General features: G+C 41.8%; 2 protein-coding genes across 2 annotated transcripts in view; both read left to right on the top strand.

Annotated features, from left to right (window-relative positions):
* Window positions 1–24,480, top strand: part of LOC117504769 — a 39,499-nt gene extending 15,019 nt beyond the window's left edge. The window contains exons 5-6 of the mRNA XM_034164268.1: window positions 23,873–24,080; window positions 24,341–24,480. Of these exons, the coding sequence (XP_034020159.1) occupies window positions 23,873–24,080; window positions 24,341–24,480 (348 nt within the window). The remainder of the gene's footprint in view (window positions 1–23,872; window positions 24,081–24,340) is intronic.
* Window positions 731–17,031, top strand: LOC117504524 (Fc receptor-like protein 5). Its single transcript, XM_034163971.1, has 17 exons — window positions 731–1,085; window positions 1,239–1,274; window positions 1,437–1,694; window positions 4,546–4,809; window positions 5,380–5,652; window positions 9,517–9,788; window positions 9,891–10,164; window positions 10,254–10,559; window positions 11,203–11,451; window positions 11,663–11,902; window positions 12,604–12,711; window positions 13,124–13,183; window positions 13,265–13,327; window positions 14,782–14,844; window positions 15,749–15,823; window positions 16,447–16,512; window positions 16,628–17,031. Exons 1-16 carry the CDS (start codon window positions 839–841, stop codon window positions 16,494–16,496), a joined length of 2,838 nt encoding a protein of 945 aa, XP_034019862.1. The 5' UTR covers window positions 731–838; the 3' UTR covers window positions 16,497–16,512; window positions 16,628–17,031.
* Window positions 24,481–25,415: the final 935 nt, after the last annotated feature.

Here is a 25,415-nt window from a genome sequence, read left to right as displayed (position 1 = left end):
TCAAAGCAAAGGCAGCAAGCGGAGGAACGGCCCCAACCTGGACTCGATATACCCTCATCCAGTCAACCTGATTCAGAGTGTAACCATTTAGACACTGTGCGGTGCCACCAGACCACAGACACAGCACCACCAGAAGCAGAAAAACCTCATGAAACAGATACTACTGCTATATATTGCCTTTTACAGGAACCAAATAAACGCTCTGTAGACAACTGTGACAGCCCGAAAGACGCTCGAGAGGCAGAACAGCACTCAGTGGACATTGATTCAGTGTACAGTGTTCTGCAAAAACCACAAGTAAAGTCAGATGATTGAACACAAACACAAAGGATTCGCAGGTGAAGAAGAAAAACAAAATAATTAAGACGTGTGTACAATTTGTTAAAGTGCAGCACCAAAATAATGCACTCAACGTTTGTTATCTTTTAACATACCGTATGTCTAATATCTATTTTTTTTTTTAATCACCTGTAAAATGACTGGACTTGAAAGAATTGTAATTTCTTCTCTGGATCCAAATGTAGAATTTGTTACTATTATTTTGTTGTTTGCTTTTTAAAAACAAGTTGATTTCAGTATTTTTCGAATGTATCAAGGAGCCTTTTTACACTGAAAAAAGTGAAACACAGTGCACTTCATTCAAAGTACTTATTTACATTGGTCTAATGGAAAATTGTGGTTTCCAGTTTAAATCTGCCGGAATCACTTTACAAAATCATAAATATACATTGTGAGAAACTAAAAAAATTAGCTGTAACAAATTATATCAATTTTTTTAAGTTGATCCAAAGTAGCATTTTTTTCAGTGTAAGTCTGTTTTATTATATATGTAAAGTGCATGTTCAGTTTTTTACACAGGAAGTCAACATATGTCAAAGTGTGCTTGTGGTCACAGCCATTCAGGGAGTGTGATCTTAATGCAAAAAAGGAAGGAAGCAGAGCCCAACTCAGAAAGCAACCCAACTTCTACACTTCTCTTTCTGTCATTGCTACACTTCCAAACTTCAACTTATTTCTCAGAAACAAAGTGTCCAAGCTGGATGTGACGATGGGAAAATCTTGGCTGTGGGTTTTGTCCTTACTCTGTGAGTCCAACACTGACTTTCTACATTTGAACAGTTCACCTCAGTCAGAATGCTGTAAAATACGAGTGGATTATCCAAAATCAGGGGTGTTAACGAGTTCTTACTGTAGGTAACTAGGTGGCTTTCATTTAATGTGTTCTTTTATTATTTTAGTGCTGAATTCGCTCGTCTCCTGTGGACATGCTGAAGGTGACTGAAGTTTTTTCTTTTCTAGTTTTTAACATCGTCTGTGTCGTCTTTTTAGTCATTTCACTGTGTCCACACAAACTATCTTGTAACTGCATCCATGAATCAAATTAATTTTTTCCTTCAAATTGTTTCCTGTTGTCTGTTGTTTGTGTTGAACTTTAGATGCTCTGCTGATCATTGAGCCCAAATGGTCCCCAATATATCTTGAAGAGTTTGTTACCCTCAAATGTGACATGCGAGAAGGAAAAGACGCTGACTGGCTTTACAAGTTCGACAAGAACCGTCAACCATTTTTGTCATATAGTTCACAGAAACAGTTCACGTTTCAGACAGTACGTACTGCAGTTTATCAGTGCACTGGATTTCACCCGCAGCAACAAACATACAAAACTACAAATGAAGTTACTGTGACTGTTTCAGGTAAGTCATTAACTTGCAGCATGTCTTTAATCCATGTTTACACAAAAAACCTGCTATACATGATAACTTTATTTCATTTTAATTTTTGTTTGTTCCAATCATGTACACATAAAAGAAGAAGAGTGGACAAAAAATTCACAAGCAAAACAGCTCCATTGCACAATCCATGATGGAAAAGTGGCAAAGAGAAGAAAAATGTATTTTAACTGCCCCTTACTGAAAACATCAATAAAAATACATTACGGTGCATCCAGAAAGTTTTCACAGCACTTCACTTTTTCAACATTTTGTTATGTTACAGCCTTATTCCAAAATGGATGAAATTATTTTTTCCCTCAAAATTCTCCACACAACACCCCATAATGACAACATGAAAAAAGTTTTTTTTTTTTTTTTTTTTTTTAAGATTTTTGCAAATTTATTGTCTCAAGGCAAGAAATCTGGGGAAGGGTACAGAAACATTTCTGCTGCTTTGAAGGTCCCAATGAGCACAGTGTTCATCATCTGTAAATGGAAGAAGTTCCGATCCACCAGGACTCTTCCAAGAGCTAGCTACCTATCTAAACTGAGCAATCGGGAGAGAAAGGCTTTAGTCAGGGAGGTAACCAAAAACCTGGTGGTCACTCTGTCAGAGCTCCAGCATTCCTCTGTGGAGAGAGGAGAACTTTCCAGAAGGACCACCATCTCTGCAGTAATCCATCAATCAGGCCTGTATGGTAGCGTGGCCAGACCGAAGCCACTCCTTAGTAAAACACACATGGCAGCCCAGCTGGAGTTTGTCAAAAGGCACCTAAAGGACCATGAGAAACAAAATTCTCTGGTCTGATGAGACAAAGATTGAACTCTTTGGTGTGAATGCCAGGCGTCATGTTTGGAGGAAACCAGGCACCATCCCTACAGTGAAGCATGGTGGTGGCAGCATCATGCTATGGGGATGTTTTTCAGTGGAATGAACTGGGAGACTAGTTGGGATTGAGGGAAAGATGAATGCAGCAATGTACAGAGACATCCTGGATGAAAACCTGCTCCAGAGCGCTCTTGACCTCAGACTGGGGCGACAGTTCACCTTTCAGCAGGACAATGGCCCTAAGCACACAGCCATGATATCAAAGGAGTAGCTTCAGGACAACTTTGTGAATGTCCTTGAGTGGCCCAGCCAGAGCCCAGACCTGAATCTGATTGAACATCTCTGGAGAGATCTGAAAATGTCTGTGCACCGACGCTCCCCATCCAACCTGATGGAGCTTGAGAGGTGCTGCAAAGAGGAATGGACCAAACTGCCCAAATATAGGTGCACCAAGCTTGTGGCATCATATTCAAGAAGACTTGAGGCTGTAAACTTTATTTCTAGAGCACATTTAAAACCAAAGTGCTGTACAAAAGTAGGCACCAGGTTACACCCAATAATAATAAATAAAATAATTAAAAATAACAATAAAATTACAGCAGGTAATAAAAACAATAAAACACAGAGGTACATCTGATCATATAGGTTGTATGAGAGGGTTTAATTAGTGTTTTGCTATGACCTGTGGGGACCCAAATCCAGTCTCACGGCAAGTCGTGATTCAGGAGCACAAAATATACATTAATCTATTGGTTCATGATATTGTCACGAAAAGCAACTCATTTTCGTCACAGCAGCAGAAATTCATTTTAATTCATTCCGTGACAGCTGCACAAAATTAAGAGTGAAGCGGCGGGGTTGGGGTTTTTAAGGTTAGGGTTGGGGGTAGGAGTAAGGTTAGTAATAGTGAGTTTAAAAAAAACCCCGTCATGAAAATTTGACTAATTTCATGATGGGAGCACAAAAATAAAACGTGAGACTGGGCTGGGAGGGCAGCATTACACCGGATGGTGTACAGCCTGCCGGAATTTCAGACGAAGAAGAAAGAGAAGAGTCATTATGGTGTAAAGAGAAACAGTCTTTATTTTTCCTCCTCTGCCTCGGTCACGAGGTCTCTTTAGCTGAGAGAAAGCTAATCTGACACAGAAGCGCTGGCTCGTTGTTGTGTCAGTAGCTCCTAGTGTACTGAAATCAATACTGAAAGTTATCGGTTTAGCTTTTATCTGTAACTTCCCCTAACTTTTTTTAGGGGTTTATCGGTTTAGCTTTATAAAAGATAACTTTTCAGTTAGCGGATTAACTGTCATCAAAGCTAACTTTGTGGTTAGCTGTGCCCACCACTGGTCAAAAGACGTTAAGGCTGTAGTTGGGGTGGAACGAAGCAGAAGCTCAGAGAGGTACACAGGGGCCAGGCCATCAATTCTTCCAGTGCACCCGGACACACTGTATGTATGCTTTCAATTACACTTACTTCCCAGCCAGATATTTAATGGCAACACAAGAAAAACTGATGAAACATAAGATACATTTTTTTAAAAAGTAGAATCATCATGTTTTTTGCAATATTTAGCTCATATTTTTCTGCCATTTTTCACAGAATACATACAGGTAGCAGTAAAGTTCAGTAGACACCAAGTGTTCTTCTCATGCAGGGTCTAGTACTCCTGTATAGAAAGGAACAAGTAAGGACCAAATCCAGAGATGAACTAGAACATTTGTAATTCCTGGAATTGTTATTTTTATTGATTTATTTTGTCCCTACTTTCAAAGTCGTACGTTTTGGTTGGTCAGAGATTAATGGGGCTTGTAGGACTAAACAGTAGTAATTGGTCAATTTCTTTTTAGTTTGAGCCTCATAAAAATCCAGTGAACAGCTTTTCCTACATGACAGATGGGTACTGAGACAGGATGGTTTTATGGGCCTCAAATATAACTTTTTCCTGCTACTGTCTGGCGTTTGATCATGTCCACTAAATCAGTTTTTTTTTTTTTTCCTCTTTACAGAATTTTATCCAAAGGCCACCCTGAGAGCAGCTGCTACAGTTATAAGACCTGGACGGAACGTAACACTGAGCTGCTCTGTGGACAGTTCTGATGGGTGGAAATTTGACTGGTTCAGACAGGCTTCAATCTATGTTCAAGCTCAGGGCATAAAGTATGAAGATCCACACGGAGTCATCAGTGTCTCATTGGGAGGTCTGTATCAGTGCAGAGGAAGGAGAGGAACTTACTTTACACACAGCAGCAATGCAGTCATCATAACGAGAGGTACGAGCTTCTACTCAATGTAACTTTTTCTTTGATTGTGCACGGTCTGTCAGGGGTTTTTTGCACACAGTCTAAAACACGTAGTGGAAGTGTTTACTGGGTGTGTCCAGCCCCACTTTGCTCTCCATAGACAGTGTAATCTGCAGTGTGCAAAGGGGTTGTATTTACTCAATTAATCATGGGTGTGTTGACTAGTGAGGGAAGCCACCAAGACATCAATGACAAGTCTGAAGGAGTTACACAGCCTCATGATGGAGTGGAACAGAGAAGGATTCCTGTAATCAGCCAGTTATATCAGCTACAATTGGCCAGAGGCAACATGGAAGACTCCATCAGCCTCGATATGAACAGAGTTTGATTTTTTTTTAAAGCCATGACTGGTGATACAACAGATAAAAGGTAGACTGTGCCCAGTCTCTACTGTCACAGAAACTTATAAGCCCTTCAGACAGAGTGACTAGTGATACTATATTAAAATAATGACTACAGTTAGAAACAAAAACCTGTTAAATGCTCTGTGCTGCTCCTCTATCTGTTTGTGTCTTCACTGAGTATTTGTGGTTTGAATAGTTGGACCCGTTCTGAGCCGCCGTCAACACAGCTGGCCTCAGATATTCAGAGGTGAGACCATCACTCTGAGATGTGATGTTCAGGATGACGGAGACACAACGTGGACGTATGAATGGGGGATCCCAGGATCTGGCACACTTACAACAATCACCACCACCAATGAATACGTGATTAACTCCATTTCTGAGGCCCACAGTGGATTGTACTACTGCAAGAGTAGAAAAGGGAATTATTCCTCAGAGTGGAGCGACGCCATCAGATTGACTGTGTTACGTAAGTATAATTCATCCAGAACCTACATAACTCAATTTTTCTAACACTGATCATTTCTGGGGCAGCACGGGGTGACTTAGTGGTTAGCACTGTTGCCTCACAGCAAGAAGGTCATGGGTTTGATTCCCACCTGTGGCCTTTCTGTGTGGAGTTTGTGTGTTCTCCCCGTGTTTGCAAGGGTTCCCTCCGGGTGCTCCGGCTTCCTACCACATCCAAAGACACGCAGGTTAGGCGGATTGTACATTTTAAATTGTCCGTAGGTGGGTGTGGATGTGTTTGTTTGTCTATATGTGGCCCTGCGACAGACTGGTGTCATGTCCAGGTTGAACCCTGCCTCACACTCCATGACTGCTGGAATAGGCTCCAGCCCCCCGTGACCCTTAACTGGACTAAGCGGTTGAAGAAGTGTGTGTGTGTGTGTGTGTGTGTGTGTGTGTGTGTGTGTGTGTGTGTGTGAGATCATTTCTGTTGTTACTAATGTGATGCACATTTCAAGTTGGTATGAAACTTTGACTTGAAAGGATCAAAGGCCTTTTGTTTGCCTGATGATTTGACTGCATGAATACAACTGGAGTTCTTAGTTTTAAGTGTTTCAGTATTCAGTCTGATTGTCTTGAGCGGGTGTCATTCAGGATAAACTACAGTGCCCTGAAAAAGTATTGGACCACTTGGTATTTTACATACGGACCTCGCTAATGCTCGGTCTGTACTGACAACACGTCAGCAAAGTATTTCAGGTATTATAACACAGTGGTGCATTACTTATACAACCCATCATCTTGGCTTTTATATTTTCAGTTAATTTATATCAAGTTGTAGAGATTTGCTTTGAGTTTAAGGAAGACAATTTTAGAATTTTCATTTATTTATTTATTTTGTATTGTTTATATTTGAAATGGAATAAATTAAAATGTGTGAAATAGCAAGTGTTCCAATACTTTTGGAGAACACTGTGTATATATACTCAACAAAAATATAAACGCAACACTTTTGGTTTTGCTCCCATTTTGTATGAGATGAACTCAAAGATCTAAAACTTTTTCCACATACACAATATCACCATTTCCCTCAAATATTGTTCACAAACCAGTCTAAATCTGTGATAGTGAGCACTTCTCCTTTGCTGAGATAATCCATCCCACCTCACAGGTGTGCCATATCAAGATGCTGATTAGACACCATGATTAGTGCACAGGTGTGCCTTAGTCTGCCCACAATAAAAGGCCACTCTGAAAGGTGCAGTTTTATCACACAGCACAATGCCACAGATGTCGCAAGATTTGAGGGAGCGTGCAATTGGCATGCTGACAGCAGGAATGTCAACCAGAGCTGTTGCTCGTGTATTGAATGTTCATTTCTCTACCATAAGCCGTCTCCAAAGGCATTTCAGAGAATTTGACAGTACATCCAACCAGCCTCACAACCGCAGACCACGTGTAACCACACCAGCCCAGGACCTCCACATCCAGCATGTTCACCTCCAAGATCGTCTGAGACCAGCCACTCGGACAGCTGCTGAAACAATCGGTTTGCATAACCAAAGAATTTCTGCACAAACTGTCAGAAACCGTCTCAGGGAAGCTCATATGCATGCTCGTTGTCCTCATCGGGGTCTCGACCTGACTCCAGTTCGTCGTCGTAACCGACTTCAGTGGGCAAATGCTCACATTCGCTGGCGTTTGGCACGTTGGAGAGGTGTTCTCTTCACGGATGAATCCCGGTTCACACTGTTCAGGGCAGATGGCAGACAGCGTGTGTGGCGTCGTGTGGGTGAGCGGTTTTCTGATTTCAATGTTGTGGATCGAGTGGCCCATGGTGGCGGTGGGGTTATGGTATGGGCAGGCGTCTGTTATGGACGAAGAACACAGGTGCATTTTATTGATGTCATTTTGAATGCACAGAGATACCGTGACGAGATCCTGAGGCCCATTGTTGTGCCATACATCCAAGAACATCACCTCATGTTGCAGCAGGATAATGCACGGCCCCATATTGCAAGGATCTGTACACAATTCTTGGAAGCTGAAAATGTCCCAGTTCTTGCATGGCCGGCATACTCACCGGACATGTCACCCATTGAGCATGTTTGGGATGCTCTGGACTGGCGTATACGACAGCATGTACCAGTTCCTGCCAATATCCAGCAACTTCGCACAGCCATTGAAGAGGAGTGGACCAACATTCCACAGGCCACAATTGACAACCTGATCAACTCTATGCGAAGGAGATGTGTTGCACTGCATGAGGCAAATGGTGGTCACACCAGATACTGACTGGTATCCCCCACCAATAAAACAAAACTGCACCTTTCAGAGTGGCCTTTTATTGTGGGCAGTCTATGGCACACCTGTGCACTAATCATGGTGTCTAATCAGCATCTTGATATGGCACACCTGTGAGGTGGGATGGATTATCTCAGCAAAGGAGAAGAGCTCACTATCACAGATTTAGACTGGTTTGTGAACAATATTTGAGGGAAATGGTGATATTGTGTATGTGGAAAAAGTTTTAGATCTTTGAGTTCATCTCATACAAAATGGGAGCAAAACCAAAAGTGTTACGTTTATATTTTTGTTGAGTGTATATATATATATATATATATATATATATATATATATATATATATATATATCCATCCATCCATCCATTTTCTTCCGCTTTATCCGGAGTCGGGTCGCGGGGGCAGCAGCTCAAGCAAAGCCGCCCACACACACCTCCCCCAGCTCCTCCGGGAGAACCCCAAGGCGTTCCCAAGCCAGCCGAGAGACATAGTCCCTCCAGCGTGTCCTGGGTCTTCCCCGGGGCCTCCTCCCAATGGGACGTGCCCGGAACACCTCTCCAGTGAGGCGTCCAGGGGGCATCCGGAAAAGATGCCGGAGCCACCTTAACTGGCTCCTTTCGATGTGGAGGAGCAGCGGCTCAACTCCAAGCTCCTCCTGAGTGACTGAGCTCTCACCCTATCTCTAAGGGAGTGCCCAGCCACCCTGCGGAGGAAACTCATCTCGGCCGCTTGTGTACACACACACACACACACACACACACACACACACACACACACACACACACACACACACACACACACAGGTTATATATAATCTGCAGTCTACAACACAACCAAAAAACACAGACGTTTTTACAATAACAGTATAATTTTATAATTTGACTCCTGTCACCTTTCATATTTTAATTTTTATATAATCAAGTTGGCGCTAACCTACGGCGCCCTGTAAAAACATTACCATTGACAAGTGACACGTTTCTACAGAAGGTACAACGTATAGTTCAGTGATTTTGACGTTTGACCCCAAAATCAATAGGTTTCCTGGTGTCACCAAGCTGAACACACATACCAAATTTGACGATATTGTTACAAAGTATACGCCAGTTACCTTGACTTTTGACCACAAAGACAAAAGGCTTCTTGGGGTCAAGATACCTGACACACATACCAAGTTTGGTAACAATCAGGCAGTTAAAAAAGAAGTTATTGTGCTCATACTTTTTTTTACAAAGCATGTGACCTTGACCTTTTGACCCTAGGACAATGCACTTACAGCCACCTTGCATCATGTATATACCACATTTGGAGACAACTGGATCAGTACAACTGATGTAATTTAAATCGACTGACTGACTGATTGACCACCCACACACAGTGACGTGTCGCTGACTGTCTGCACCGTGCAACAAATAAAGAAAAACAGTTTTCTCTGTATCCTCTGTCTGTATTATTATTATTATTATTATTGTTATTGTCGTCACAATGTAAAAACAATGAATATTGACAATAATATCAATATTCATTATTTATCGGTTCACAGGGAAAGTAATTATCTTTGAATGTATTTGGTCTGAATTAAACAGCAAAGCCAACAGCAAAATTGAATTTGGACCAACCAGCTGTGGGGGGAGGGTTCAGTGTGACCCTGACCTGCTCCGTGAACCCAACATCTGCTGGTTGGACATACTACTGGTACAGAGGTGAAAAAACTACTGGTCTTCAGACCACAGAACACACTGCTGCTCCCTTAAACAGAACCGTCAGAGTCTCACAGACAGGACGCTACTGGTGCAGAGGAGGACGAGGAAACCCAGTTTATTTCACTGAGTACAGTGAAGAAGAAGTCATTAAACAAACTGGTGAGATCTTTCATCCCAGAACAGGAGATCAGAGGATTTTTTTATGATCATTGATGTTTATTCCTGTTCATGTTTTTGTCATGTTTGTGGATTCTTGGACTGGAACAGCTACTGTGTCTCTGCATCCCAACTGGCCTGAGATCTACAGAGGAGAGACCGTCACTGTCAGATGTGACACAGACGGAGCAGACGCTGGGTGGGAGTATGAGTGGAGGTTAAACAGGAGAAACATAAATACAAGAACCAGAGAACATCGGATTAGTGCTGCTCGTTCACAAGACAGTGGACAGTATGAGTGTAAGGGAAAAATAAAAAGTGCACCCTGGTCTGAAACCGAGTGGAGCGAAGTCGTCACACTGACAGTTTCTGACGGTAAGTCACAACGTTCCACACAACCCAACAAGCGCGTTAATCCAGTAACAAGGCAAGGTCATTAAAGATCCATCTTCATCACTTTGCAGCAGACAAACCAAAGGCGGTCCTCACTGTGTCTCCATCATGGCTGAGTCCAGGAGCCCCAGTAACTCTCCACTGTGAGGTCAAAGATCCAGAAGCAGGTTGGAGGTTTTACTGGTTTCAGGCTGTTCCCAAACTCCCAGAGAACGCCTACAGCTATGAGCTGCTGCGCGGTAGCAGCAGTGGAACCGAGCAGGATTCTTACATTGTCCACGGGCTGAAACACACAGTGGGATTCATGTGCAGAACAGGAAGAGGAGACCCAGAGTTTCTCACCAATGACAGCCAACCAAAGTTCGTCTGGTCTGGAGGTGGGCACGTTTTCTGTGCTTTGTGTTACCAGCACAACTAAAACATTATTGGAAAACATGACAAGTCTCTCCAAAAACAGGCAACTGTGGGAGTGGAGGTTTCACTGACTACGTTCCAGAGTATAAGTCATGTTTTTGGCTTTTTACGACTTTTACGCCGGTGCACCTTGTATAGTGAAAAATCAATCTTTCTTTACTAATAATTATTATAAGTATTTTTAATAAAAAATACACTACAACAATGTACGTACAAAAATCCCAAATTAGTGGAGATGACTCAAAAAAATAAAAATAAGAATAGGGTACGGTTGGACGGGCAGAAGTCTTCATGGACGGCCTGTTACCACAGCAACCTGACTCCAGATAGATGGTTGACTCTGTTTTTATGTAACATTTACAGGCACATTTAAGAATCTAACCTGTTGAGTGTGTGTTGGACCCATCAGTGATCTGAATCCCGGCCTGCACATTTTCCATTTCTATTGACATCAGTGAAGAGCAAAAACCAACTTTATTCTATTTACAATAATATTAACATCACTGGTGTGCAGAAAATAATGACTTTCTGTAATGTTTGCCTCAACTGGTGCTGCCTGCTGAATCTTAATTTTCATTCTTTGTCATCATGTTTTTGTTGTTCCAGATTTTCCATCACCAGTATCACTGACAGTGGTTCCTAACAGAGTTCAGCATTTCACCTCTCAGTCACTTTCACTTCACTGTGAGGGAAACTCTGAGTGGACGGTGAAGAAGTTCACTCAAAGCCACCAGGCGTCACTCTGTGATTCCAGAAAAAGATCCAGGTGCGAGTTCACAACTACAGGTGAAGCGGTGTACTGGTGTGAGACAGCGGCAGGACAATTCAGCAACGCAATCAACATCACTGCACACCGTGAGTTAGAATCACCTCATGAACATCAATAATGAAAATGTTCTGCATCTTTTCCCACATTATCAAACACTTATTTCATCCTGTGCGTCAAGTATCTCCAGTCCAAAAATACATTCAACATATATCGACCATGTACAACATGAACAGTATTGTCTCCTGCCCTGAACATGATGGTGGAAACTGTGGAATCTTTGTTGTTGTGTTTTTACAGCTGACATCATCCTGCTGAGTCCCGCCCATCCTGTGACTGAGGGAGATTCTGTCACTCTGGGCTGTGAACTCACGACACAAACATTACTTTCTAACACTGACTTCTATCAAAATGACAGAATCATCAGGAACAACACGAATGGGACGATGACATTTGCTGCTGTGTCAAAATCTGACGAGGGCTTATACAAGTGTAAATCCTCAAAAAAAGAGTCAGCTCAAAGCTGGATGGAAGTAAAGTGTGAGTACTGTAAATACTGTTTACTACAGTGAGACAGAAAAACTGTAAAAATACTTCTGCTAGAATGGTCGCTACTCTGTTCTGACTTACACTTGGTTTGATGGTTGTGGTCTTGATATTTATTTTCAACATTTAGGGGAGGTGATGGTCTAGTGGTTAAGCACTGGGCTTGAGACCAGACGATCCTCGGTTCAAATCACTAAGGGCCCTTGGGCAAGGGCCTTAATCCCCTAGTTGCTCCTGGCGTGTAGTGGGCACCTTGCATGGCAGCAGCCTTGGGCATTTTACAGCACCAAGGGAGACGTGGTCACTGTGCTGCTGGAGAGGCGGGGCCATAATAGACTAAGTCAGTTTTATGCAAATGCTGAGCAATACAACATGGTGACTAGCAGCCTGAGTGAAGGCAGCATGATGTAGTACGTTGGTTGGTTGTTGCTGGTTATATTTGTATGTATAATGTTTAAACTGTGTAGTGAGCGCCTTGTATGGCAGCAGCCTCACATCGGGGTGAATGTGAGGCAATGATGTGTAAAGCACTTTGAGCATCTGTTGCAGATAGAAAAGCGCTATATAAATGCAGACCATTTAACATTAAAAAACTTGACGCAAGGATATTTCCTTTTGTAAAGTTTGGATTAACAGCTTTATTATTAAGACTAGATGCATGTGTTTTTTTGTAAAGTTTAATTTTTTCCATGCAGTATCCCGGCCTGAACAGTCATTTCTTGTGCCGTTGGTCATTGGGGTGGTGACTGGAGCTTTACTGATGATTCTGCTGCTCCTGTTGTGTCACTACAGAAAGCTCAAAGGTGAGACGAGCAGGTGAACAAATAAGAGATCAATTCTGAAAGAATCAAACAGACTCATGATGTCTCACAGCTCCAGTCATGCTAAAAATGACACAGTCAAGCAGAATAAAAATAAATGAAAGTATAATGTTGATCCTCTCTGAGGTAAAATATTATTATTCAAACAAACACTAAAATAATCTGTTAATGAATTAGTGTTTCAAATCTAATTTACAAAACTACTGCAATGAAACTGAAAATTATACAGTTGAAATTACATTCATTCTTTAACATACCTTCTGTTGACATTGTCAGTAAAATCTGTGAAATCAATGAAATGGCAAAATTTGAACAAAACTAACATTAAGCACTTGGAAATGTGAGAATTAGAAGGTTTAAGATGGATTGTAACCATGTCGAATCCATATTTCAGGTTTACAAAAAGCAGAATCCAACTATTCTTCCATTCACCTCAATGGCACTGATAAGAAGGGTGCGTATTAAAAATACACGTGTAACACTTCAGATGCAGGAATGATTTGTTTTTTCTTAATCTGTCTGATCATCATAACAGGAAAACCGCATGAAGCAATGGGAAGCTCAGTTTGTTTCCATGTGGACGCTGAATCTCCTGCAGGTATCATTACAGCTGTCCTGCCTCTCTCTCTTTTTTGGAAAACATCTATCGTTCAAAATCATGTTGGTGATAATCATGGGATTTTAATCAAGGGTGCAGAGAGTAGGGCATGTTCGTTCTGAAGTTGGAAAGACTTTAACCTAACATGCTTGAGTCCCAGACTCATTATGGGCCCCTTCACACATAGTGCAAATACGTACAGCTCAGGGCGACTCATGGTGGTAGAGCTCGTATGAGCGCACCACGAAACATCGCACTGATGGGCAGGCATGCACGATGCTGGTGCGATGGTTCGTGCACGCAACGGTGCCTTTCAAGCAGGAACACAGTGGGAGCAGCTGCAGCTGCACACACACACACGTGTTGTGGGGGGGCCAACACTCTGGCATACCACATGTGCACAAGGCAACTTCAGTTGTGGAGCACTTAGACAATTTTCACTGCCAGCTTGACAGTGATTGTCTGCTGACTGTTGTCATGTTAATAGAACAAATGGCCACACATTTTGTAACTGCCAAACAAATGGTGTTAGATGTTCATGTGTGTCAGCTGGAATTTGGGCAACACGTGCCGCGAGAGGGATCGACTGGCTTGCACAGCGCATACTCTTAAAGTCACTAGTGTGCGCAAATAGTTGTAGCAACGGGTATACGAGGCAGCTATGACTTTACACGTTTTGTAGACGCTTCCTGCTTCATGCACAAATCAACCACATTCACACTATGTGTGAAGGAGCCCTACTTGGCTCCAAGAACCATGGCCAAATTTGGTTAAATTTAACATTTTAAATTAGTTAATAAATTATTATGAATGAATGCAATGTACTTAAACATTTTAAATTCAACAACAGTAATCTACCAACTTTATATATATATATATATATATATATATATATATATATATATAGGCCTGAATTTTTGTCAGTAATCACTCGCCTCAAAATGTTTGAGTTGGCCTAATTCATTAAATTTTAAAGAGTGATCTTTTTTTTGGGGGGGGGGCTTTTTTGTTGCCATATAATGTTGAGTATCCCAGAGGTGTATTTGCACCTCACATATTTCATATTTGATATGAAAACCAGGTTTTTTTCCTAATGTACAATATACACAGATTCTTACAGACTACACAACAGAATAAATAAACCATACAGATAATTCTTTTACTATAATGAAACAGCACCAGAGACAGTTATTTGTTGCTAAATGTGAAAATTCTGCTGCCAATTTGTTGTTTCTCTGAAAATGTAATTGCATGACTGTGAACTGTTGAGACACTGCATTTGAACAAGACTATAATGTACATCAAAGTGAAGAAAAGAAGGCCCGGGTTTTACAATATCTCAATTACAAATGGAAAAATTTCCCACAACAACCACAACATGACTTATTTGTAGAATTTTACAGTCTGACTTTAATCTATGAAGCAAGGTTTTTTTTAATGTCCTTTTGTTTCAGATGAAAATATCACCTATGCTCAGCTTAACCTTCGCAAAAGCAGGACAGCCAAGAAAACCAACTGTGAGTAAAGTACCGTATGCCTCCCCCTTTATTTCTGTTGCCATTCCATGTACAGTATGCCACTGGCACCTCCCACACTTGAAATTAAAAGTGTTTGTCCAAAGACAGAAACATACCTGAAACTGAAGTCCGATTGATATAGTTCAAGTCCCATAGAGCCACGTGCTCTGCTTTGCCGTGTACAGCTATGTAAAAAAGAAAAGAAAAGATGACTCATAGTGATTTTTGATTTTGAGCTAAACTATAAAATAAGCAAATTTGAACATTATAAGGGGCTTCTTGTATATTACATACATATAATAAAAGAAAATAAAAAATAGAGCAACTGAACATTTACAGATCAACTTTGTCTGTAAAAGAAACTAGTTTTGAAGCATTATTGGATTTAAGCAATGATAAAGACTTATAATAAAGGTTAAATTCATTTCTTCAATGAGTAATGTTTGGTTTTGTCTTGAAAAAAATACATTTATGTATGTAGCTGGATAAATATTGTTCACTCAAGATTCACACTGTATTGTTCATCCGGGTACTTTGTGTCCTTTTTGCCCTCTTTAGTAGTGGTGGCCACGCCCCCATGTAGACACGGTAGCATTACATTAGCAGTATAGGGAGTTCGCACTCTAGCTCTCTTATATGTAACTCTATGGTGCACACAGGCATTCTCCAGTTTAAATATATATATATATGTATATATTAAAATACCCTTTACAATGCTTTTGACATGGTGCATTTGTGGACAATCACTGTCAGTGTCATACAAGTGGAAACAGGACTTTAACTATATATTATAATCACAACTCATAATATTTCCCATAATCAAAATACAACTTTTTCATTAAAGCCTGCAGATCTACTGTGATCTACTGTACATGAAGCGGTTTCTATGTGGCTTCTGTTTCAGATGAAAACGTCACCTACGCCCAGATTAACACAAACACCACAAAGAGTAAAGCCAAGAAAAACAAAGAAGAGAACGGTGGGTAAAATTACCTCCTCAGATTGTTTCTGCATGCGACTCAAGATGTGTAGAACCCAGACTCAGAGCAGCAAGAAGCTCAAATAATCCTGCAGACTATTTTTCACAAGCTGGAACAGAACAATGGCTGAGGAAAAACTCCAGGGAGAGAGTGACAGAAGCTGTCTGCTGACATATTTAAGTCATCTGAAAAAATAAATATACTTAGGTGACTGATTTAAATATCCTGACAATTACTGGTGAGTACATCAGAGGATCAGGTGACCCTATTTGTGCGATTAGTGTAACATCTTAGAAAGAAGACCCCAACGCAGAGAACCACACCAATGGAAGTTAAAGGCTGGTTTACTGTCCCTCAGGTGATATCTGGCAAAGGTTTGTAAACAGCAGACATCAGGCTGAGGTCATGCACACAGGTGAGATTAGTCCAACAGCCAACAGTCTTGGAGAAACCATAAAAGGGTTTTTCATGCACAAGCTGAAACTGAATCCATCAAACCTTCTTGGTTGAGTGCTGTGGAAACCTCACTACTGTCATCAGTACACACCTTCACCATGATATTATTGGCTTAAAATATTATTACAAATAAGAAACTTTAACCTAGTCTTCTCTCTGTTAACAGGAAAAACAGCTCCTGCATTTACCGAAGAAACACTTTATTCTGAGGTTTAACCAAGAAAAGCTTGTGGTAATAATGCAGCCATATTATGTGTATATTTATTTTCCTGGATTATCAATAGGCTAATAACTAAAGTACAATGTCAGAAAGCCTCCTTATAGAAGAACCATGTGTGTCTGTTTAGATCATTTTCTTTCAGGTCCATCAAGAAAACCGAAGTGACAAAACCAAAGATACCTGGATTACAACATGTATGGACATTGATAACGTTTTTGATCCACACTCACTATTTTGCATGGATGGACACCATTGTCCAGTTTTTCTCCAGAGCTGCTGCCAACACTTTTATTAATAAACAAAACAAGACAGAACTGCACAAAGACTTATCTAGGGGTTGTGCATGTTCATCAGCACATTGTTTTAGTAATGTTAAGTTTAATGAAGCACAATCCAGTAATACATCATCTTACAGTATGACTTCATATGGACTGTAATTTTAATTTATGGACAGGGAAGGCTATATTGTCTCCTTGTGTTTTTCATATGTGGCAACATTATACAAGAATAAACATGTGATCATCAACCTTCCAATGGTGTTTTTATTTGATTCTATAACAATCTACTCATGTACTGTCAGTGTAAACTTATAGAATGATTCCTCTGCATTCACTGATGCAGTCAAGATGGAGTTTTTAGGAGCTGCAGTAATTTATAAGTTGGAAAACAGAAAATATTGAGTATAATAAAATTTGTAACAAATTAGTGCCCATCTGTGCTTGTCAAATGTATTTATGTGTATCCACAACAACTGGTGGTGTAACAATACAACAGCGTTAGCCAGCCACTGTTCCCCAGATCTGGAACATCTGACTGTTAAATGCCGACCATTTTACTTTCCTCTGGAGTTTAGTGAAGTCTTGCTAACCGCTGTTTACATTCCACCAGATGCTAATGCTAGCTCGGCTTCTCAAACATTTACAGCAACATCAGCCTACAGCTGATCTGACATCTAGACGCAGTGCACATTATCGTGGGTGATATGTGGAATTAAAATCAGTGCTCCCCAGACTTCAGCAACACGTCAAATGTGCCACAAGAGGCGCAAATACACTGGACAAGGTTTGCGCCAACATTAAGCGAGGCTACAGGGCCTCGTACTTGGTACTTCATTGTACTTGGTACTGTTGTGTGGGCTGCCCGAAGAGGAGGTACTGCTGGCCAACACCAGAGGGCGCTCTGCCTGTAGACGGGCTTCAGGCACCAGAGGGCGCAGTTCGCTGCCAGGGACCCTGACACCTGTCCTCCATCATCTCATCTAGCCATCCATAAAAGCCTGGAGAAGACACCACACCCCTGCCGAGAAATCATCTGAGGTTCTCAGGTAAGCTCTCAGCCGTCTTTGTTCTGTTTCAGCTAAGCTTGTTGTTGCAACGTACTTTGCTACTAAGCTCGAAAAGCTGTACTTTATATTCTGAGTTTGCAGACGATTCAGTACACTTGCAGCTGGTCAGGAGGAGTTGGCGTTTACGCTCCTCAGCTGTTAAGTGAGAGTAGGATCTGCATGACTGTGACATTGTGAGAAGTGGGAGGTGGTGTTTTTCTCCCTTCATTATCAGAACTCTGCTGACTGTTTGCTGGGTGTGTGCACACACCCACCCTTGACTGTGTCTGCTCCCTGCCAGCAGTACCCGATCTGAAAGCTGGAGACGGTGGCCACCTGGTGACTCGGGACTTGGCGGCTCCGGTGTGTTCCAGATCCGTTGGCGGTGGAAATCGTGTGGGTCCCAATTTTTATCTGGACAGGCGTCTCCTATCCTCGAGCCTGCCCACACGACACCAACTGTACAAACTGACTGTAGTATTGAACTGTATCTGTATTTGTTGTGCACATTTCACAACATTAAAAGTGTTACTCTTTATTTCCATTGACCGTTCATTTACGCCCCCTGTTGTGGGTCCGTGTCATTACACTTTCACACAACAGGTACAATGACAAAGAATCTGAATCTGAAGCCATCAAACTATTTTAATCCACGTGGATTTGTGGTGAAACTTGCAGCTAGTGGACAGAATTCCAGGAAACAGCCTGGCACCAAAACAATATGAAAGCTTCAATCTGACCATGAGCTCTCCACTCCACCAAATTTTGAATGTAGGTAGGGGTTTGTTTCATGATGCAAAGTTGAACCATTTGCCAAGAACAGATTTAAACAAATGTACAGTCAAGAGAGCTGCTATAGATATTTTTTCTCCACGTTTTTCTCCCTTTCTAAAGTTCACTGGAATTGTCTCTCAGCTCATGATTGCCTGAAAAGATGCTGCACTGACTTTCTCCAAGAACACGGCAGAGGAAGAAAAGGTGAACCATTTCACTGCTCAGCTGAGCTGGACTGATGGGGTTGTTTTGGACACAGTAAAGATGATTGTGTCACCATGGAAAGTCCATGAGTGCAGTTCCTCCTGTGCTGCTATTCTAAGAAAAACAAATTGCAATTAGGTACAAAACTTAGAGCTAAAATAAAGAAGGACCAAATGTCAGTAAAAGCCTATTTGTTTAAATAATGTATACAGCACCCTGTTTGTAATAAATTAGCTTTTTTTTTTTTTTAAATCTATTATTCACTAGTGTTTAAGCAGGGGTGGTGGCCAAGTGGTTAATGTGCTTGGGTTCAGTTCAGTGTGTTTGGGGTTCAAATCCCACCCCTGCCACATTTCTCCATGTAATGTGGAGTTGTGTCAGAAAGGGCATCCGGCGTAAAACTTGTGCCAATTCAACATGCAGATCCACCTTGGATTTGCTGTGGCGACCCCGAGTGCAAACAAGGGAGCAGCCAAAGGGAATTACTTTTATTCAGTAGTGTTTAAGAAGTGTGGATCATATTTATATTTAGGTGTGTTCTAATGTCTTTACTGACTCAGAATTCAGCCACTTGAGCCACACAGATAAAGTGTGCAGAAAGCCTTTGTGCAATATAATGATTTCACAGAGAAGGGGAATAAGGTGAGCCACCAACCTAAAATGGTCCTTAAACAATATTTTAATCAATAAAACTTATCAACACAAACGACTAAAGCCACACTGAGCACTGATCAAACTGTATCAGTAGGGGGCAGTGTAATACTGACCTGCTCTGACTGATGACATTTGTAGCCTATTTCTTGTATAATTCTGATGGTTTATTTCTGGTGTGATCAGTTCCCAATAGAGCTGTTGTGACCGTGTGGTCAGACAGACAATCTCAGATGTGACATCGAGGGAGACGGAGACACTCATTGGACTATACAAGTGGACAGCATCCAACTCCCAAAGACCTCTGCCACAATGACAACTAGTGTAAAGACAGTCACAGAAGCAACGTCTCTTTACCTGCACCGTAAAATCACCAGTGTACAACTAACACTGACAGTGTTAAATTGGCACTGCCAGTGTACATATAGTCCTACTCTGGTCAGAGTGGGACTATGTATATGTATGTACACTGTCAGTGCTAATTTAACACTGACGATTTTACTGTGTAGGGATGTAGGATACTGTCGCTTTAAGGACTTCCCACAGAGCGAGACGTCCTGCAGCGCTCTCAGGCGCCGTCGTCAGCCTGTTTCAAGCTGAAAACCTCCACATTTCAGGCTCTATTGATCCAGGACGTTGTGAGAGAACAGAGAAGTTTCAGAAGAAGTCGGTTTCAGCATTTTATCCGGATATTCCACTGTTAAAGGAGATTTTTTTTAATGAAAGACGTGCGGGCGGATTGCAGCGTCGGCTCGTAGCTGATGCGACGCTCTGCCACAGGAAAAACACCTCTGTTGGAAGCCTTAAGGACAAGTTGGAACATGTCCAGCTGTTAAACAATTTCTCATATACTCACTCCACTGAAAGCCATCAAAAGCCGCCTGGATTTTACAAATGGTTATCAACACGGAGGTGTTTTTCCTGTGCCGCCGCACCGCGCCGGATGCTTCCCGACGCGCGGACCCGTCCGCACGTCTTTCATTAAAAAAAATCTCCTTTAACAGTGGAATATCCGGATAAAATGCTGAAACCGACTTTTTCTGAAACTTCTCTGTTCTCTCACGACATCCTGGATCAATAGAGCCTGAAATGTGGAAGTTTTCAGCTTGAAACAGGCTGACGACGACGCCTGGGAGCGCTGCACGACGTCTCACTCTGTGGGAAGTCCTTAAAGCGACAGTATCACCTCAAAATCTCTCATCAGCCGTTAAAATTTTCACCGAAAACCTGCTTAATTTTTCGAACCGTGTCCACTTCGATGTGTCTCACAGGTTTAGAAAAAATTTTGATCAAACAAAGCGCCAGTCTCTCAGCAACTTCTCAGACAAAGGAATTCCGACGAGGGGCTGGACGACTCCTCCCACAAGGAGTGCTCACAGGCGAATGACGTCACCGACAGGCATGGAAAAACTCATGCATGCGCACGAGGGTTCAAGCATGTCTGACGTAAAAACACTGAATGAAATCCATATAGTTTTTGAAAAAAATAAAAAGGACCTATACTTTATGGACAGCCCTCATATGTTTGTGCAATGGTAAATGGACTGCATTTATATAGTGCTTTTCTATCTGCATCAGACGCTCAAAGTGCTTTACAATAATGCCTCACATTCACCCCGACATGAGGGTGCTGTCATACAAGGTACACACTACGCACCAGGAGCAACTAGGGGATTAAGGACCTTGCCCAAGGGCCCTTAGTTATTTTCCGGTCAGGCTGGGATTTTCACCGAGGATCCTCTGGTCTCAAGCCCAATGCTTAACCACTAGACCAGGGGTGGGCAACTTGTTCCAGAAAGGGCCAAGAGGGTGCAGGTTTTCTTTGCAGCCACTGACTCCAACAGGTGATTTCACTCATTAACTGATTCCAGCTGCTCAAAGTGAGATTAATCAGTAAAATCACCTGGTGGAGTCAGTGGCTGCAAAGAAAACCTGCACCCTCTTGGCCCTTTCTGGAACAAGTTGCCCACCCCTGCACTAGACCATCACGTCCCCATTCCCTTATATTAAGTTCTCACATAACTTTGTGATGCCAATTTGTTTAACTTTTAAGTATGCAGGAAAAAACCTTATTGAGTTTAGAATGTTTTTTCAAAAGTGCCTTGTGCTAAGAGAGACAGAAAACACAATGTTATAAACAACATGATGTATAAAACTCAATACTATAACAACACCACACATAGGTCAAATGTCACGATCATGCTGTCATATTGGAATGTTTTAATGTACATGTCATGTTGCTATTATGTCATGTCACACTCTTTTGTTATTGGATGCCACTCTTACAAAAGAGTGTCTATTTGTATGTCCTGCTGAGTGACCAGGAGGCTGAGTACAGGACTGTGGTGGACAGTTTTGTGGAATGGTGAGGATTCAACCACGTGCAGCTCAACATATCTAAGATGAAGGAGCTGGTGGTCAACTTCAGAAGATGGAAGACCCGTCCGAACCCAGTTACCATTAATGGAACAGAGGTGGACACTGTGGACTACTACAAGTACCTGGGTGTCCATGTAGACAACAAATTGGACTGGACTGTAAACACAGATGCTCTGTATAAGAAAGGTCATAGCCAACTGTACGTACTTCCTCGGGAGGCTCAGATCTTTCAATGTCTGCAGAAATATGTTGCAGATGTTCTATCAGTCGGTGGTCTCCAGCATCATCTTCTACGCTGCAGTGTGCTGGGGCAGCAGACTAAAGGCAGCTGACACAAACAGACTCAGCAAGCTCATCAGGAGAGCTGGCTCTGTCCGAGGGGTTGAGCTAGAGTCTGTGGTGGGGGTGTCAGACAGGAGGATGCCGAGGAAGCTCCTCAAAATTTGATTGATTTCTATTTAATACAAACACTTTCTCTAATTGTGTATTAAACTAACCATTGTTTACTGTTTCTCTACTCTGGTAAAATCATTTTTTTTCGGGATAAATCAAGTTGATACTTATCTTTATCAGCATGACATTGCCATAATGGTCAATAAAACTCATAACGTGATATCATGAAAATTCAGTAAGGTATATCTTATATATTATATTCCAATTCTAAGGTGGAACTATGCCAGTATACAAAGGTATATCTAAATATCTAAAAAGGAAGAGTAAAATAGGAGAGTAGAAAAGAGTAGAGTAGAGTTACTTAGGTGCCTGGTCTTGAGAACCAGGGATGGTAGGTGGAACACTCCCTACCCACCCAAGCAGCTCAAGAAAAAGGTATATATAATATAATAAGTAATAAGACTTAAAAAGGATAAGACATCACAGGAGAAGACTGTTATCAAACACAAAGGAACCAACTATTTTGTAAGGTACGATGAACGCTGCTAAGGCCGGCTAGATAAGCTAACGTTAGCTGTTAGGTATAACTAATTGTACCCCACTCCTCCAATATTTGCTTAAATATAATAATATTAAAAAGGGGGGAACCAGAAAAAGTAAAGCATGTAGAAATGTATATGGAGACATAAGTACATATATTTGCAGAAAATGGCGGCCGTTTTAATGTCATATATTACATTTTACAGTCATTTGATTTTGACAGTGATCATTCATTTGTTTTTGGTGTTTTGCTGATGTATTTCAGATATTCAAGCTTCCACTTGTCCACGTCCCATCCATAAAAGAGAAGGAGACAGTGTGGAGCTTCCAACATGCCTGACAACTGAAGGAGTCACTGAAGCAAAATGGGCATTTAGATGAATGTCACTTGTAGACAAAAAACATGGTCTTTTTAAATATTTGAAGGCAGAATATCTATGAATCCCACAAACTACAGTCGAACTGTGATTAAACTAACTCTGAGAGACTCTGGCAACTTCAGTTTTCTCTCAGAGACAAATGACACAGAGTGATTACTTTAGTATTTTTGTGAAGTGATTACTTTTCCCCTGCACGTTCACGGTGAGATACTTGTGTTTTAGTTTGCCCAGTTGTTAAAGATTTTGTATATATGTTATCACTGTTAAACGTTTGTACATTTGTCTTCTTTCTCATGAGAACGGTGTTGTGCTGTTTTGCACTTCACCCTGAGAATGTATGTGTTATTCAACCTTGTTTAGCTTTGTCTTCTTTCTCATGAGAACGGTGTTGTGCTGTTTTGCACTTCACCCTGAGAACGTACGTGTTATTCAACCTTGTTTTAGCTTTGTCTTCTTTCTCATGAGAACGGAGATGTGCTGTTTTGCACCTGTCTTAATGCAAACCTGAGAATTCAATTTTGTTTTAGCACTCTGGGGTCAATCTGAGCTGGGAATGAAGGACTGGATGTACTTATTGTTATAACTTTAGGGAACAACTGCTAACGAGTCTTTCATTGGATTCAGGTGTGTTGGAGCAGGGAGACAACTAAGAGTGTCAGGAAGGTAGATCTCGAGGACCAAACTTGGGCACCCCTGATCTAAAGGATTTTATGCTGCATATTTCCAGGCAGAGACTGCAGCTCCTGACTCAAAGCAAAGGCAGCCAGCGGAGGAACGGCCCCGACCTGGACTCAATATACCCTCATCCAATCAACCTGATTCAGAGTGTAACCATTTAGACACCACATGGTACCACCAGACCACAAACACAGCACCACCAGAAGCAGAGAAACCTCATGAAACAAATACTACTGCTATATATTGCCTTTTACAGTGTCACCGCATCCTCACTTATGGCTCCTTCACACATAACACAACTGAAGCCAACTGGCACACAAAGGAGGAATTGTATGCCACTCGTGAAAAATCAGAGCTGCCTCGAATGCCTCGTACACACCACAACCATTCTGGTACAGCACATGCACTCTACATTAGCGTGCCACTCGCGGCGGAAACCAATTCGAACAGTAGGCAAGAATAGGTCGCACTGCCATCTGATTGTGCTCATAGCTTTCGCATGGCGTGTTGAAGGCAGGTCGAACATATCGTGCCGTGGCTGAGGAGCTGAACAAAATCATTAGCCATGTCGAACCGTGTCCGAATGGTGCGAGTGAGGCAGCCTTCACACCAATGGCCAAAAAAAAGTCAGCGAATCCCGGACCAATGGCGATTTGACCCACTCTCGGACAGAGTTGGCCAAAGTCCAGGTGCAACCCATGAACATCCAACACCACTTGCGTGGCACTTAGAAAAGGCGGGGCTATTTGTGCAGCCGGCACAAGAGTAGTGTGCAGGTGACCACTTTCGAGCTGGTTGATTGTTCCTATAATGTTCTAAATCAATTCAATCAATCAATTTTTTTTTTTATATAGCGCCAAATCACAACAAACAGTTGCCCCAAGGCGCTTTATATTGTAAGGCAAGGCCATACAATAATGATGTAAAACCCCAACGGTCAAAACGACCCCCTGTGAGCAAGCACTTGGCTACAGTGGGAAGGAAAAACTCCCTTTTAACAGGAAGAAACCTCCAGCAGAACCAGGCTCAGGGAGGGGCAGTCTTCTGCTGGGACTGGTTGGGGCTGAGGGAGAGAACCAGGAAAAAGACATGCTGTGGAGGGGAGCAGAGATCGATCACTAATGATTAAATGCAGAGTGGTGCATACAGAGCAAAAAGAGAAAGAAACAGTGCATCATGGGAACCCCCCAGCAGTCTACGTCTATAGCAGCATAACTAAGGGATGGTTCAGGGTCACCTGATCCAGCCCTAACTATAAGCTTTAGCAAAAAGGAAAGTTTTAAGCCTAATCTTAAAAGTAGAGAGGGTGTCTGTCTCCCTGATCTGAATTGGGAGCTGGTTCCACAGGAGAGGAGCCTGAAAGCTGAAGGCTCTGCCTCCCATTCTACTCTTACAAACCCTAGGAACTACAAGTAAGCCTGCAGTCTGAGAGCGAAGCGCTCTATTGGGGTGATATGGTACTACGAGGTCCCTAAGATAAGAAGGGACCTGATTATTCAAAACCTTATAAGTAAGAAGAAGAATTTTAAATTCTATTCTAGAATTAACAGGAAGCCAATGAAGAGAGGCCAATATGGGTGAGATATGCTCTC

Source organism: Thalassophryne amazonica, chromosome 23 (assembly GCF_902500255.1).
Source record: "Thalassophryne amazonica chromosome 23, fThaAma1.1, whole genome shotgun sequence".
Lineage (NCBI taxonomy): Eukaryota > Metazoa > Chordata > Actinopteri > Batrachoidiformes > Batrachoididae > Thalassophryne > Thalassophryne amazonica.
This window is presented reverse-complemented; position numbering and strand designations above follow the sequence as displayed.

Excerpts from the sequence above, each read along its gene's own strand:
- LOC117504524 (XM_034163971.1), top strand. The coding sequence starts at position 839 with ATGTTCAGTTTTTTACACAGGAAGTCAACATATGTCAAAGTGTGCTTG. Across the intron at positions 10,165-10,253 it reads CACACTGACAGTTTCTGACG|CAGACAAACCAAAGGCGGTC; the intron begins GTAAGTCACAAC and ends ATCACTTTGCAG. Across the intron at positions 15,824-16,446 it reads GAAAAACAAAGAAGAGAACG|GAAAAACAGCTCCTGCATTT; the intron begins GTGGGTAAAATT and ends CTCTGTTAACAG.